General features: G+C 44.2%; 1 protein-coding gene across 1 annotated transcript; it reads left to right on the plus strand.

The window, feature by feature from the left end:
* The first annotated feature begins 175 nt into the window (after positions 1-175).
* crtac1a (cartilage acidic protein 1a) lies at positions 176-14488 on the plus strand. Its single transcript, XM_056280305.1, has 14 exons — positions 176-280; positions 1107-1309; positions 8019-8215; positions 8358-8494; positions 8695-8851; positions 8968-9102; positions 9991-10127; positions 10284-10420; positions 11119-11201; positions 11428-11528; positions 11621-11789; positions 13442-13587; positions 13918-13957; positions 14225-14488. The coding sequence occupies exons 2-14, from the start codon at positions 1116-1118 to the stop codon at positions 14230-14232; spliced, it is 1641 nt and encodes a 546-aa protein (XP_056136280.1). The 5' UTR covers positions 176-280; positions 1107-1115; the 3' UTR covers positions 14233-14488.
* The last annotated feature ends 1998 nt before the right edge of the window (positions 14489-16486 follow it).

Genomic DNA, 16486 nt, shown 5'->3' on the forward strand with positions numbered 1-16486 from the left:
ATTCATTTACAGACCTCTCAGTAGTTATCTTGTTAATTATCTCTGTCATTAATTATTATGCACATCACGCGCGCAGGACAGTCATTTGTCAGAGCCCCCATCCCAGCCCCACTGTGGTCCTCTGATTGGTCAGATGTTTACACAAGAGCTTGCATAAAATTAAGATGCAGAAGTTGTGTAAGGGTAAAAATTCTCCCCATAAATAAGAAGGTACGGCGTTTATAAGGATTATACATTTGCAGCGGACCTGATAAATTGCATCACTACGCATTGATAACAGGTAATTTGATATCGACGGTGCGGTGGTTTTGAAAACGAAAAACGTTTTTCTTCAGTAAGAGCAAACCGTTTAAGGCAAGTTCTAGTTGGATTTTGGCAGGTAAACAAAAGTGAAGAAGAGCATGATTTCATATTACAAATGTAAACGTTATCGGGGCATTTTTTATCCTTCAGTTCCAAATTTTAAGCTTGGTGGAGAGAGAAAAGCTCAATTGTCAAAGAAAAAAATGTATACTATATGTTACGGCAGCTGCCGTAATATGTTTTTAATTCTAGCGGTTCCCTAAACATAACAATGGGTGATAGTATAGCTGTCTGTCTATGCGTTGTACTCATTGCGTTGTTAGCTAAACAGTAAAATAAGCTGATGCTACTTATTGATCTCCAAAACACGACGAATGGACTTCAGTTCCACCCTGCGGCTCCCTATGAAGAGTGCAATAATTCCCAACTGCATCTAAAATGTGTCATCCAACCCTGTTCTCTATGGGCCTCATTCATCAATCGTTCATACGCACAAATTTGTTCTTACACACCCATGGCATTTTTATTTATTTATTTATTTTAGCTCTCAAGATTGTCTGAAAGTCAGCAGCAAAACCTGATGGTTATTAGTAATTCCTTCCCCCTAACTTCTATTACCCACCTCTTTCAACGAGCAATCACCCAGGTTTGCGAAGACATCGGTGTTATCCAGTTGGGGTCTAAAGTCAGGGGTTCTACACTGGTCTCTGAGACACACTTAAGGCCTAAAAAAATACCACGGGTGTGTAAGAACAAATTTGTACATACGAATGATTGATGAATGAGGCCCTATTTTCCTCCAGGTAGCAGCGATGTGGGGTTCAAATCTGTTCTTCCTCCTGGGACTCTGGTACCAGTCGCTTGCCCATGGTTTTGAGCCCATGTTTAAGGCGGTAACAGACAGGGTCCTTCCCCCTGACACCGTGCACAACCCTACACAGCTCAATTATGGCATGGCTGTCACGGATGTAGATGGTGATGGAGACCTGGAAGTAGTGGTGGCTGGGTGAGTGGAATTGCACAGATACCCCTTTTCCATCAAAGTAACTCTGGTTCTAGAGCCCGGACAGTTGTGCTGCTAAAAAGTCATGGACCGCAAAAAAAAAACTAATTGCCGTTCGCGGGAGCACCGCACAGCTGTATTGCATTTGTGGTGTATTGATAAATGTTCTATAATTCACTGTGGATACGGAACTACTTATTGTTTACATGTTGTGGACCGGATGTAACCCCGCCCAGAAAGGATATAAATAGTAGGTGCAAAAGCGCCAAAACCAACAACTGCGCTCCCCAATGCCTTTTACAGTCAGGTGGACATGTACAGCCGAGAGATATAAATAAAAGCTCATTTTACATAAAGTCATCTACGGGTACTTTGTCAATAAGAACACAACACTGGCGATGAGGGGGATTCGTTTTTCCACGAAAACTTTTTCTTCTGAGACGGAGAAAAAGGTATGAGAGAAGAGAGCTAACCGGAGCAACGCGCTAGCTAGCAAGCAAAGGAGCAACTAGCAACGTCAGTCACGAAATGGCTGTGTTTAGCAGTGAGTCGGGTTTGTGCTTCAACGAGGCTAACGAAAGCTTCAGCACGTACGAGGATCGTTTTGCACAGTTTATCGAGGCCAACGGGATTGAGGAGGGGAAGCAACGGGCTGTGTTCCTATCCGTGGTGGGTGCAAAGATTTTCACTTTACTGACAGACTTGGTAGCGCCAAAGAAGCCATCGGAAACGCCATTAGCTGATATTTTTAAAGCATTGAGGGACTTTTATGTGCCAAAGAAGAATGTCCTGAGCGAACGTTATAGCTTCCGTGCCCGCAAGCAACAAAGTGGTGAGTCTCTAGCCGAGTATGTTGCCGCGCTAAAAGGGTTAGCAGCCTCTTGCGCATTTGGCGCGACGCTAGAAGAACAACTGAGAGATCAGCTAGTATATGGTATCAGTAGTAAAGAGCTGAGAACTAAGCTGTTGAGTGCTGCTTATGGACAAGAGCTAAACTGGGCTAAAGTGATGGACACGGTGAACAATTTTGAGTGCACATCCACGAGTCTTAGAGCGTTCCAGCAAGCTCCGCTGAGAACAGACATTGTGAGAGCCAGCAGCTACAAAGGGAGCGCCAGTGCGCGCGGAAACGCGGCACACGACAAGAAAAAGGGCGCCAGGGACACGGCGTGCTACCGGTGCCTCGGAGAGGGACATCAAGCAGCGACATGCAGGTACAAAGAGTTCCAGTGCAGAGCCTGCAACCGGAAGAGCCATCTGGAGAGGGCGTGCAGGTCCACTGACTCATCGGAGTCGGAGACGGCCAACCACGGCGGCAGCTCCAGACGGGGACCTAGGACGAGCAGGAGGGCCAATCCTGCAGAGAGGCAGACTCGCTACATCACCAGGGAGGAGTCTCCCAACGAGCAGCAAAGTGCATCGGAGGAAGAGACTGATTATGAGGACTACAGGGCCTCCAACAAAACCCACAAGCTGACCGTCATCAAGGTAACGGGGACTGAAAAAGACTTGGGGTTGTTTTCCGTTACCGGTAGGCCTAAAAATGATAATGAATATGTCAGACCATTTATGGTCATGGTGAGATGTAATGGTGTAAAGATCAAAATGGAGGTAGATACAAGCGCAGCCATGAGTATCATAAATGAGAAAGTGTACAGACAGAGGTTTAGCAAGTGTCAACTAATGCCATGTGATGCAAGTTTAAAAACTTATTCTTCAGAGCCGATTCCATTGTTTGGTAAATTCCAAGTGAAAGTACAGTGTGGGGAGCAAACAGAACAGCTATCTTTGTTAGTGTGTAAGGGACATGGGCCAACACTGATGGGTAGAAACTGGATCCAGTTCTTAAAGTTAGACTGGTCTAGAGTGAACCATGTACCGGTGGTAGTAGATCCACTGACTGAGATGTATCAGAAATACTTCCAGGTGTTTGAGAGAGACAGGGGGGTCATTTCAGGAGTAAAAGCAAGGTTACAGGTGGTTAGCGACGCCACGCCCAAGTTTTGCAAAGCAAGATCAGTGCCTTATGCACTGACTACAGCAGTAGAACAGCAGCTAGACAGACTGCAAGAAAAAGGAGTATGGACCCCTGTAGAATATAGTGAATGGGCTACTCCCATAGTATGTATCCCCAAAACAAATGGAGAAGTCAGAATATGCGGGGATTATAAAGTTACAATAAACCCATGGCTAGAGGTAGACAAATATCCTCTGCCAAAGACACAAGACCTGTTTGCTAAACTAGCAGGTGGCAGCTATTTCACCAAGTTAGACCTCACACAAGCATATCAGCAAGTAGAGCTGGATGATGAATCCAAGCAGTACCTAACTATAAACACGCCTAAGGGGCTGTATCGTCTAAACAGGTTGCCATATGGAGTAGCAAGCTCCCCAGCAATATTCCAACGCATCATGGATCAGGTATTACAGGGGCTGCCAAGGGTGGTGTGCTATTTAGATGATATACTCATCACAGGGACAACAAAAGCCGAACACTGGGAAAATGTAGAACGAGTGCTGGAGCGGTTACAAGACAGAGGTGTAAGGGTGAACAAAGACAAGTGTGCCTTCTGCCAGCCAAGTGTTACATATTTAGGGCACAAAATAGACAAGGAAGGGTTACACCCCATAGAAGAGAAGGTAACAGCCATAGCAAATGCTCCCACCCCAAAGAATGTTACAGAACTGAGAGCATTCTTAGCCCTACTGACATATTACGGGAAGTTTATGGACAACTTATCCACTATCATAAAGCCTATGACTGAGTTGTTACAGAAAGACAAGCCATGGGTATGGTCTACTAAGTGCCAGGAAGCCTTTGAGAAGGCCAAGAGCCAGTTAACATCAGACACAGTGCTGACTCACTTTGACCCCCAGCTACCACTATTACTAGCGTGTGATGCAAGTGCCTGTGGGTTAGGAGCAGTGATAGCACATAGAATGGCAGATGGTAGTGAACGTCCAATCGCATATGCCTCACGCACGCTTAGCAAGACTGAGATCAACTACTCTCAAATTGAGAAAGAAGCACTAGGCATCATTTTGGGATACAAAAATGTAGGGACTACTTATATGGAAGGAAATTCATATTAGTGACGGATCATAAGCCTTTAGTAAAGATTCTAGGGCCAACAACAGGGGTGCCAGCGTTAGCCGCTGCCCGCCTGCAGAGATGGGCATTACTCCTCTCTGCCTATCAGTATGACATAGTCTACAAACCCTCCTTACAGCATGCAAATGCAGATGGTCTGTCCAGGCTCCCAGCACAGGGAGAAGCACCAACGAGTAACCCAGAGTACAGAGTGTCTTGGTTAGAAGCAATGCCAGTCTCAGCCAAAGATATTCAAATCCAAACAGATAAAGACAGGGTGCTCACAAAAGTTAGGCATTTTATACAGACAGGATGGCCTAAACATGTAGCAGATGAAGAATTAAAGCCATACTGGAACAGATGTGACGAGCTCACAGTAGAAGCCGACTGTGTGTTATGGGGTTTACGGGTAATCGTACCCATGACACTGAGACCTACACTCTTGAAAGAGTTGCATGCAGAGCATTTGGGCATTGTGAAGACAAAAGCAGTAGCCAGAAGCCATTTTTGGTGGCCATGCTTAGATCAGGAAATAGAAAATATGATAAACAATTGTATTTTATGCCAAGCAAACAGACACCTGCCCACCAAAGCGCCCGTACACCCATGGAAATGGCCAGAGCAGCCATGGGAACAAATCCACATCGATTTTGCAGAAAAAGGGAAACAGCAGGTTCTTTTGGTCAGTGACGCATACTCACGCTGGCCAGAGGTCAAGCTTATGACCAGGACTACAGCTACAGCCCTAGTAGATGCAATGAGGGGCCTCTTTGCAGCGTGGGGGCTCCCCCAAGTGGTCGTTTCAGATAATGGCCCACAGCTAGTGTCAAGGGAGTTTGAAACCTTCTTAGAACAAAATGGTGTCAAACACATCAAGTCCGCTCCTTACAATCCAGCTTCCAATGGACAGGCAGAAAGGTTGGTCCGGACTTTTAAACAGTCTTTAGAGAAGCAGAAGGAATATGGGTATCCAGTGCAACAGTGCATTGATAGTTTTTTTGTTTAGTTATAGGAACACTCCATCAACAACCACAGGGAAAACCCCAACTGAGCTCTTTCTGAAAAGACAGGTTCGAACCAGGTTGTTGCTGATAAAGCCAAAATTCTCAGCACAGATGCAAGAGAAACACACAAAGGTTACAGGCAGTCCTAGAACCCTCCAGCCCAATCAGAAGGTGAAGGTTAGGGATTTTCGGGGAGGGGATGGGAAGAAATGGAAACCAGGGGTGATAGAGCGAGCTCTAGGGCCAATGACTTACTTAGTCAAGGTAGAGGGGCAAACCCTCAAGAAACACATTGACCAGTTGATCACAGATAAGACCACAGACAACACAGGAGACCCAGAATTTGACATTGCAGAACATGTGTTTGTCAGGGCTCCAGAAACAGAGGTGGTACCCAGTGGTGAACTGGAAAGAGATGAAGCATCTGCCGCTACGGAAGCACCACGCACCAGACCACAGCAAAACAGACGAGCACCTGATAGGTTAACTTTATAATCTGCTTAGGAGAAACATTGATTGTAAACAACTGTTCATTGAGTGTTGACTGTAATAGGAAAAAGAATGTCACTGCTGTGGGTGGAAAACGGGTTTTATTTTTTTTGTTGTTCAGATGAAAATATGAGAGGTTTGAAGTTTCTGGGGAGGAATGTGATGTATTGATAAATGTTCTATCATTCACTGTGGATACGGAACTACTTACCGTTTACATGTTGTTGACCGGATGTAACCCCGCCCAGAAAGGATATAAATATTAGGTGCAAAAGCGCCAAAACCCAGAACTGCGCTCTCCAATGCCTTGACAGTCAGGTGGACATGTACAGCCGAGAGATATGAATAAAAGCTCCTTCACATAAAGTCATCTCCGGGTACTTTGTCCATAAGAACACAACAGCCATGTTTATATATGTCTACAGTAAGGCTGCACGATATTAGGAAAGCATGTGATATGCAATGACGTTGTTGAATATTGTGATGACGACATGACTCGCGATAAACAAATATTGAAGTATACAGTTTTAATGTCTTACTGCTTTAGGTTTGCTGCTAACACAGACCCCAGACAATGAACAGCCTATGCACACTGGGAAAAAAAAGAAATGGATTATTTCCATTCCAGCAACATGGTTTTATTGGGGGGGGATGCACCTGGCTACAGCCGCTATAATGACAATGAACAAATAACCACATTCGTTGCCTGGTGGTACAGTTTCTTCATCACTTTAACAGAACATCTAGGCCTATTTAAAGCAGCTACTAGGAGTTTATATTATAAATGATTATGTACCAGTCTCAATTTAAAACTGATGTTTTACCAGTTTTGCAGAGTGAGTAATGTTCGAATTTTATTTTTTTTACATTATTTGTTGTTACTGAGGCGGACTCAGCCAAGTGACACTACCGCTTATTTACCAGAAGGGGGTACCAAAGTCAACACAAACTGCATATACCATTTATCGCCGTTCAAGCAGTCTTTTGCGTACGCATGTTGATATCGCGATGAAGGTAAATGTTCGATATATTGCGCAGCCCTAGTCTGCAGCTGCTTTTATCTGGATTCAGCAGTCATGACGTGCAAATACATATAACTTTATGTCTGTGGTAATAGCAAAGGTGTGTCTTTTTGAAACTCCTACTTAGTCTGAGTCGAACCCCCAAAACAGCAACACAAGAATAACCACAATGTGAACACCACATCATTAAAACACAATTTTAAATCTAACATTAACAGTCCCATCAACCATTGCACTCCCCCAGCGCAGAACTGCCAACAGTCAGAGCAATCGCTCTGACTGTTGCATAATTTGTACATTAGGAAAAGTTAGGCATACTATTGGGTCTAAGATGTTACACAGCCACGTGCCACTACTGGGAGGTGGGTGCCCCTTCCCATGCTAATGACTTGAGGCCTTCCCATGCTAATGACTTGAGGCCTTCCCATGCTAATGACTTGAGGCCTTTCACATAAAATGCCTCCAGTGCATCTTGAAAGTGACCTGGTAGGATCGTTTCTCACATCTGGAGATCCTAAAACACACCAGCAGCAGGAGCATAGAGGCCACCGTCTTTTACCACTAACTCAGATGACTTCGCCACCTCGTCAGGACCAGAGGACCGCATTCCCTGGAAGGTCATCTATGACCAGCTGAGGCTAGGGAAACACTCAGCCACTGGACCAAAAAAGAGGTTCAAAGACCAGCTGAAGGACTCCATTAAGCAGTGTGGGCTCCACCCTGACACACTAGCGACAGCAGCCACTGATCAACCCAACTGGTACTCTCTGTCATGAAGGCATGAAGGTGGCTGAGGAAAAAAAGGGAGGAAAAGCACCTGGCAAAGAAGCTCAGGAAACACAAATCCACTGTGACGGTTAATCCAACACCACCCTCTGCCTTTGTGTGCATTGCATGTGGAAGACAGTGTGCATCCCGCATTGGAATTTACAGCCACCAAAGGACTCATAACAAACAAAAGTAGGCATTATCATTGGACACGATGGACAACCCGAAGAAGAGAAGAGTGTGTGTGTGTGTGTGTCCAAGTGCACAGTTGTTGAATGTCATCCAACTGTCCAAATTCAAGAGGAACAAAGTGATGTGATTTCCTTGTCCTTCCTCAGTTACAACGGACCCAATCTGGTGTTGAAGTATGATCGTAGTCTGAGCAAGTTGGTGAACATCGCGGTGGATGACCGCAACTCTCCATTCTATGCCCTGAGGGACACAGCAGGAAATGCCATTGGAGTCACTGCGTGTGATGTGGATGGAGATGGGAGAGAGGAGATCTACTTCCTCAACACAAACAATGCTTACTCTGGTAAAACCTTACATTTTTCTTCACAGGGATGGTGGCCTGCAGTTTATTATGTACACAATGCAAAGCACCAGTCAGTCATTTCTTTAGATAGCTGGACATCTTCTGAGACTTAAACTCGTGACACCTAACTTTTCCTTGACAGGGCAGGCCACCTACTCAGACAAACTCTTCAAGTTCCGCAATGGCCACTTTGAAGATCTTTTGAGTGACGATATCAATGTGCGCCATGGCGTGGCTAATCGCATGGCAGGACGTTCTGTGGCTTGTGTGGATAGGAAGGTCGGTATAAACCAACTTTGTTAGCACTCCTGTGAGGACAGCAAAATGTATTATTGTCTAGATCCTGCCCACTTTCTCTTATTTCTCAACTTTCATCCTCACTTTGATCCTTTGCATGCTCACATCCCTATTGCTGTTTCCCATTCCCCTCTTCTAAACCTTCCAGTCACTGTTTTACCTGTTTTCTCTCTTCTCCCCAGGGTACAGGGCGTTATGGAGTCTATGTGGCAAACTACGCCAGGGGCAGCATTGGTCCCCATGCCCTCATAGAAATGGATGAGGCAGCCAGTGATGTGGCTAAGGGCATTATTGCTTTGTCTGACGTAGCAGCCAAGGTTGGAGTCAATAAGCTCACAGGTCAGGTGTTCAAGGGGGTGACATACATTAAAAAAAACAAGTGAGACATGTCATTTTGCAACCTTAAGTTGCTGTGCTCCAATAACTGCAACACTTCTAACTTGCCCGTTATACAGGTGGGCGGGGTGTGACAGTTGGACCAATCCTGAGCCAAACCATGTCTGACGTGTTCTGTGACAATGAGAATGGACCCAACTTCCTGTTCAAGAATAACGGGGACGGGACTTTTGTTGACATGGCCAAGCAGACAGGTGTGTTTTAAGGAGAAGAAACTGAGAAGGCTGAATAACTTGTATAGCTACTGTAGAGGTAGAATGTCTTCAATCAGGCATAGGGCTTGAGTACAGTTTTAAGGGGCAAATAACTTAATTTGACAATTTTCAACATGGAGAACATAATTTGTCCCACTGTTAAAACAAAATTTAATCATTCGCTCCACAATGTTTATCTATTAAGTACATGTACTAGGGGGACAGCTCAGGTCGGACGGTTTGGAGATAAAGCAAGAGAGAGAAGATTGAGATGCTTTGGACATGTGTGGAGGAGAGATGCTGGGTATATTGGGAGAAGGATGCTGAATATGGAGCTGCCAGGAAAGAGGAAAAGAGGAAGGCCAAAGAGGAGGTTTATGGATGGGGTGAGGGAGGACATGCAGGTGGCTGGTGTGACAGAGGAAGATGCAGAAGACAGGAAGAGATGGAAACAGATGATCCACTGTGGCGACCCCTAACAGGAGCAGCCAAAAATAGTAATAGTAGTAGTAGTAGTAAGTTTTACTACTGAGAAAAAAAAAAAAAAGCATTCTAAGAGGAAAATTCTATGTCCAGAACTCTGTTTAAAGTTATAATCTATTTGGCTGTTGGCTACACTAAGATTGGAAGAACCATTCTCGGGGTTTACTCTAGTTGTATTTTGCTCCAAAAGGTCATTATTTATGAGTTCAGTACATTATTAGTGATGGCAATGCATATTTTTGAATACAGATATTTGGATTAAGATCCACAAATGAAATAAATAAGAACAAAGATGATAAAATGTCATTTTTTTAGAATGTCCAAATGGTCGTTTTTATTTTTAATTCTTCCGACCTCTGTACTATGACACTTTGTCCTTCTATAACTCTGCATCGGTCTTTTCAGGTGTGGAAGACCAGTACCAACATGGCAGAGGAGTCGCTCTGGCTGACTTCAATGGTGATAGAAAGACAGACATAGTCTACGGGAACTGGAATGGCCCACACAGACTTTTCCTGCAGGGCGGCGATAGCAAGTTCCGGGTGAGAATGGACAATCGGGGGATCCCATTCAATAGAGAATCGGTGGTCAACAGGCATGAGCAGTCAATAACAGGAGGGATAAGAAGAAAAAAAAACAGGTAAAAGGAAAAAATTCTTGAGTAAAATTAATTGATTGTAATATGGTCTCTTGTCTAGAACATTGCCACTGCAGAATTTGCCGCCCCTTCCCCCATTCGCACTGCGATCACTGCTGACTTTGATAATGACAAGGAGCTGGAAGTGTTCTTCAACAACATTGCCTACATGGGAAACGCTCCCAACAGACTCTTCAGGTACGACCTTGCATTTGAACATAATGCTATAAATTGCATGAAATGCTTGGTTGCAAAAAGAGAGCCAACATTAAAAAAAGAAAAATGGTGCACACCCTTCAAAAAGATGATAGGCTTTAGACCAATGGAGGCCTTGTGCAAAATGCATGATTAATATATACAATAAGAATTTCAAGATTCATTTCTCGGTAAAATGGATCAAAGGAATGTCTATTCAACCTATTGGGGGCAGCGGCTATGTGTGTCTGTTAGAGCCCTGCACGGGCTAAAAACTGCCCGAGACTGACACCTTATATCTCTTTAAGCTCTCTCTGATGCACGCACTCTCTGATACACACAAACACACACGGCATGGTCAGCTGTCATGTGTAATGCATGCATATGTGCATATTTATAATATTTATCATTTTTAATATTTATAATATTTATTTTAATTTTATAATATTTATAATCAATAGAACAATATCTTATGCAGTGGCTCTATGTGTGCTCTACACATATACGGGAGGTTAAATGAGCCCGAGTCCAACCTGAGCCTGATCTACGGAAAAAAACATTTTTTTAAATGGCCCAAGCCCGGCCCGAATCAACTTAGTGTGTCGGGACCTGTCGGGACCGAATAGGCTTGCAGACCTCTAGTGTCTGTATGGGAATCAACCTTGTGTCTCCCTCTCCTTCAAGCTTTTACTTGTGTGCAGGGTGTCAAGGAGAGCTGACTCAGACCCCTTGATCCAAAAGCTGAATGTTGGAGAAGCTGAGGAGCCTCAGGGGCGTGGCACAGGTCAACACTCCTGTCTCTAATCTCTAAACAAAGGGCAGTGGTCGCAAGAATTATTTATTAGAACACTTTCAAATTTTTTTGTCTTTGCCAAGGTTAGTCTTGTGCATGCATCTGTGTGCAGGTTTACTGAGCTACAGCTCTTTGGAATACATTTGCATCGTTATGAGGATCAACACTGTTATGTAAGCCAAGTACATTGAAAGGACTTGGTCTGTCTGGTGGACAGGTGGCACTGTGACAGACTTTGATGGTGATGGACAGCTGGACTTAGTGCTCACACATGGCGAGAGTGCTTCCCAACCCATTTCTGTCTTCAAGGTTACACAGGTGTGTGTGTGTGTGTGCATGTGTGTGTGTGTTTCCATACATTGTATTAATCTAACTATAAGCATTAACCATCTTTTTTTCAATCTTGCCAGGGTTCAACCAATAACTGGCTGCGTGTAATCCCTCGCACACAGTTTGGCTCTTTTGCCCGTGGTGCCAAGGTCACAGTCTTTACCAATCAGAGTGGCGCTCACATGCGCATCATTGATGGAGGCTCCGGGTACCTGTGTGAAATGGAACCAGTCGCCCACTTTGGATTAGGTATCTCACTGTATACAGGAAGTCCCCGGATTACGAACGAGTTCCGTTTTTGAGTCTGTTCGCAAGTCAAATTTGTATGTAAGTCGGAACAGTTACGTACAGTTTGCATCTAGTCAAGTGTTTCTCTTAATATGTAGTGTATATTTTACCTAAAACATCATAAATATGATAATGCAGTAATATATAATCTTGTTATTTTTTTCACTTACCCGGTGAGGCGGGGAGGTGAGCCCTGAGCGGGCTCTTGTTTCTGGCATCAAATGGCCGGCCTCTACCGGTCACGACCTGCTCCGGGGACAGTGGCAGATGGGGAGTTTGACTGAGGTGGTGCACCTGTCAAACCGTTATGCAGGTGTCCTAAGGTGAGCTCAGGGAGGACAGAAACCTCCCATACAGCAGATGGGCAAAAGCTCGCTTGATCTTGATTTTCAGTATGAGTACAGACCGTGTGAATGCGGGGCCTCGTGATCCTTCTGATTTTTGGGGGTTTTAAGCAGGAGGTGTCAGAAAAGTTACCACAGGGATAACTGGCTTGTGGCAGCTAAGCGTGCATAGCGACGTCGCTTTTTCATCCTTCGATGTTGGCTCTTCCTATCATTGTGAAGCAGAATTCACCAAGCGCTGGATTGTTCGCCCACTAATAGGGAACGTGAGCTGGGTTTAGACCGTCGTGAGACAGGTTAGTTTTACCCTACTGATGTGTTGTTGCAACAGTAATCCTGCTTAGTACAAGAAATAGAATAATGCAGTCCACTTTCGTTTCAGTTGTGATCGTTTTCCTTTTCTTCACTGCATCACCATCGCTTGCATCAGATTTACGCTTTGAAGCCATGATTATGAGGGTAAACATACAAAAAATTTCTGTCAAACACAACGCACACAACAATGTTTACGCGATCCGACTTAAAATTGCGATGACGACATGGCGTTGTTCTCCCTCGGGGCGACGAACTGCCTAAAACACGTAGTGTGTTGACCGTCATGCAAAGTAGTCCGCCAGTTCATTAGTACGAACCGTTGTGTGTAACTTCATTTTGTAATATAATAGGCTTTACAGAGGTCGGTAAGTACGGGCATTCATAACCTGGGAACTTCCTGTACTGTGCTATGAGCTTTTTCAATAAACTTATATCTTTAATTAAGAGAACACAAAAGTCTGTTATGTTTTAAATAACAATATGTCAAGTTTCTTATATGGTATGTCTGATGTTGTTAGGCGGCACAGTGGTTAACGTGGTTGCCTCGCAGCAAGAAGGTCCTGGGACCCCCAGGGTTGGACTACCCTGGGGGTCCTCCCGGGTCATCCTCTGTGTGGAGTTTGCATGTTCTCCCCGTGTCTGCGTGGGTTTCCTCTGGGTGCTCCAGTTTCCTCCCACTGTCCAAAGACATGTAGGTCAGGTGAATCGGCCGTATTAAATTGTCCCTAGGTGTGATTGTGTCGGCCCTGTGATGGACTGGCGGCCTGTCCAAGGTGTCTCCCCGCCTGCCGCCCAATGACTGCTGGGATAGGCTCCAGCATCCCGTGACCCAAATTTGGGATAAGCAGCTTGGATGATGGATGGATGGATGGATGGGTGGATGATGTTGTGAGACTTTTTTTCTTAGTCACAGATCTGAACTCAACTAACCTCTGTCACCCCAATAACGCAAAGGAAATGATGAAGTAACTGTACTGGAGGTGTCCTGGCCAGATGGCAGCTCAATCGCCCGAACTCTTCAGTCTGGTGAAATGAACTCGGTGGTGGAAGTAGCCTATCCAAAAGACGGGGAAATATCTGCTCTGAGCAATGATACACAGGTAGATGCCATAGACCGCTGGCTGTAATCACAGGTGGAGTTCCAGCCAATTTCTGTCAGTCATATCAAGCAATCCAGTAAGCCTCATTAACCTGTCAGCCATCAATTTGAGAATAATTAATGGAAATTTGCATGTCTTTTGTTTTATTCCTCTCCATCTTCTCTTCCTCCCTTTCTCTGTGTCCCTTTTATCTTTGCTGTTTCTCATTTGCTAGATATTTAACTTGTTAGCAAGTCAAATCTGTTCGATTATAGTTTTTATGTACTCAATCTTTCTCATTGTAAGATCTTAACAAAGCTAGTTCTCATTTAATTTCTCCTTTCCATACAGTGCGGTCAAGGGTTTGCTGTCACAAATGGTCGCTGTGAAGGTAGGCAAAGTTTTTTGGACTGAATATCTTTGTAATATAGCGAGATATTTTTTTTTCCAACAAATTCAAAGCAAGTTCAAATTTGCATAAACATTAAGGAAGAGTTGGCCCCACTCAGTGAAACCAAGATGTTAGTGTGTGTGTGTGTGTGTGTGCGTGCGTGCATTGTTTTCAGAAAGATTGAAATTTGGGTTCATAAAAGATTTTTTTGAAAAGTTTTTTGTTTATTTTACTCTTTAGTTTCCCCCCCCCCCCTTGTCTCCACAGGTATTTGATGACTTAAAACGGCATCAGAATTTTTGAAAAGAAAATGCAGGAACATACAAGGAAAACATCATTATAAACATTTTTGCATGTTTTTCCCCCCCTAATTGTTCCTAAAGGCAGCACACTGTTGTTTTCTTTACTCTATGAGTAGTTTCCAGGAGGGTTGTTCATGGGTTTTTGTACATTTTTTTCCCCTTATTAACATAGTTTTTTCTTGAACATTTTTCTTTGCTGTATTATGTTTGGTTGTCTTTTTTTTTTAAGTGCTAGGCTCTGATCTTCAAATAAATTGTTTTAAATCAATACATTGGCTGTGTCGTCAGATTACCACTTGCTTGTATTTTGATAAAGGGACAAAGATGGGATGTGGGCCATGTGTTTGTGTTTGTGGATGGAGGAATTGAAAGAAAAGATATTCTTCCACAGCTGAGATAAGTTATCATGAAAAATTAAACATCACTGCTGACTTCCATCCCTCCATCCATTATCCAAACCGCTTATCCTGCTCTCGGGTTCGCGGGATGCTGGAGTCTATCGCAGCAGTCGTTGGGCGGCAGGCAGGGAGACACCCTGGACAGGCTGCCAGGCCATCACAGGCCGACACACATTCACACCTAGGGACAATTTAGGATGGCTGATTCACCTGACCTACATGTCTTTGGGCTGCGGGAGGAAACCGGAGTACCCAGAGGAAACCCACACAGACATGGGGAGAACATGCAAACTCTACACAGAGGATGACCCGGGACGACCCCCAAGGTTGGACTACCCCGGGGCTCAAACTCAGGACCTTCTTGCTGTGAGGCAAGCCCACTGTGCCACCCATTGATAACTTGTTAGATTTAATTTATCTTAAAGAACATTATTGTCCCCAAGCATCTTCCCCACAACGCAGTCAGATAATATCAGTCATCCCTTCTTCTGTTTTACTTCTTTCTTCAATACATCCGCTAAGCTCACTCTCAGTTACATTGGGCCTTATTCATCAGTTGTTCGTGCATACAAATTTGTTCTTACACACCCATGGAATTGTTTAGCCCTGAGGTTTGTCTCAGAGACCAGTGTAGCACCTGGGTAACCCCGAATTTAGACTGCAGCGAACAGTAAGGACAGCAGAAACAAATCATTGGTACTGCTCTGCCCACCCTGCAGGACTTGTACACTTTAGAGCCCGGAAACGGGTGGGCAGAATCAACACAGACCCCCACACCCAAGACACGGTCTGTTTGAACTCCTACCCTCTGGCAAGCGCTACAGAGCAATGTGCACCAAAACCATCGGACATAGGAACAGTTTTTTCCCCACAGGCCGTCTCTCTCATCAACACTTAACAGCATGGGGCAGCAATAGACACTCAGTGCGGCGCAGTAGCCCAGTGGTTAGCACTGTTGCCTCACAGCAAGAAGGTCCTGGGTTCAAACCCCAGGCCGTCCCAGGTCCTTTCTGTGTGGAGTTTGCATGTTCTCCCCGTTTCTGCATGGGTTTCCTCCGGGTGCTCCGGTTTCCTCCCACCATCAAAAAGACATGCATGTTAGGGTTAATACTCCTGCCTGTGTCCCTGAGCAAGGCAATGGAAAGAAGAACTGGAGTTGGTCCCCGGGCGCTGCAGCTGCCCACTGCTCCTATACAATAGGATGGGTTAAATGCAGAGAACAAATTCATTGCAACAATACAATTCGTTGTAAGAATACAATGACAAAATAAAGTGTCTTTCTTTTTCTTTCTTATGTAAATATGACACTTTGTAAATAGCCTCCTCTGGTCCAGATGTATAACTCACATATCTATGGTGTGCAAAACCTCTTTAAACCAGATGTGCAATTACAGATGTTTGTGCAATATAAATGTAAAATTGTAAATACACATACAACTGCTGTATACACTGGTTACAAATAAATGCTGTCATGGTTGTGGTTATAACATAGGTATATTATATAGTTTGTAGTTGTGGTAGATGGTAGGTGAATATATAGTGTATAATTATGGAATATAAGATAATATAGCGGGAGTATATAGTATTGTATGTGGGCATGGTGGGTTTTTGAGTTGTGGTATTAGTATATGGGCAATATAGTATATAAGCAATATGGCATAATATATGGGCATAGGTTGTTGATTATTCAACCATAACAAGACTGTACAGTAGCGACATACCTGTTGTGCATACATGCTTGCCTCCAATGTCCTGTTGTTGTTCCATTTAGTTCTTCTCTTTTTTCTTCTGGTTTTGTTTTCTGTTTTGTGTGACTGATGTCTGCAAGC

This window comes from Lampris incognitus, chromosome 5, assembly GCF_029633865.1.
Source record: "Lampris incognitus isolate fLamInc1 chromosome 5, fLamInc1.hap2, whole genome shotgun sequence".
Taxonomy (NCBI): domain Eukaryota; kingdom Metazoa; phylum Chordata; class Actinopteri; order Lampriformes; family Lampridae; genus Lampris; species Lampris incognitus.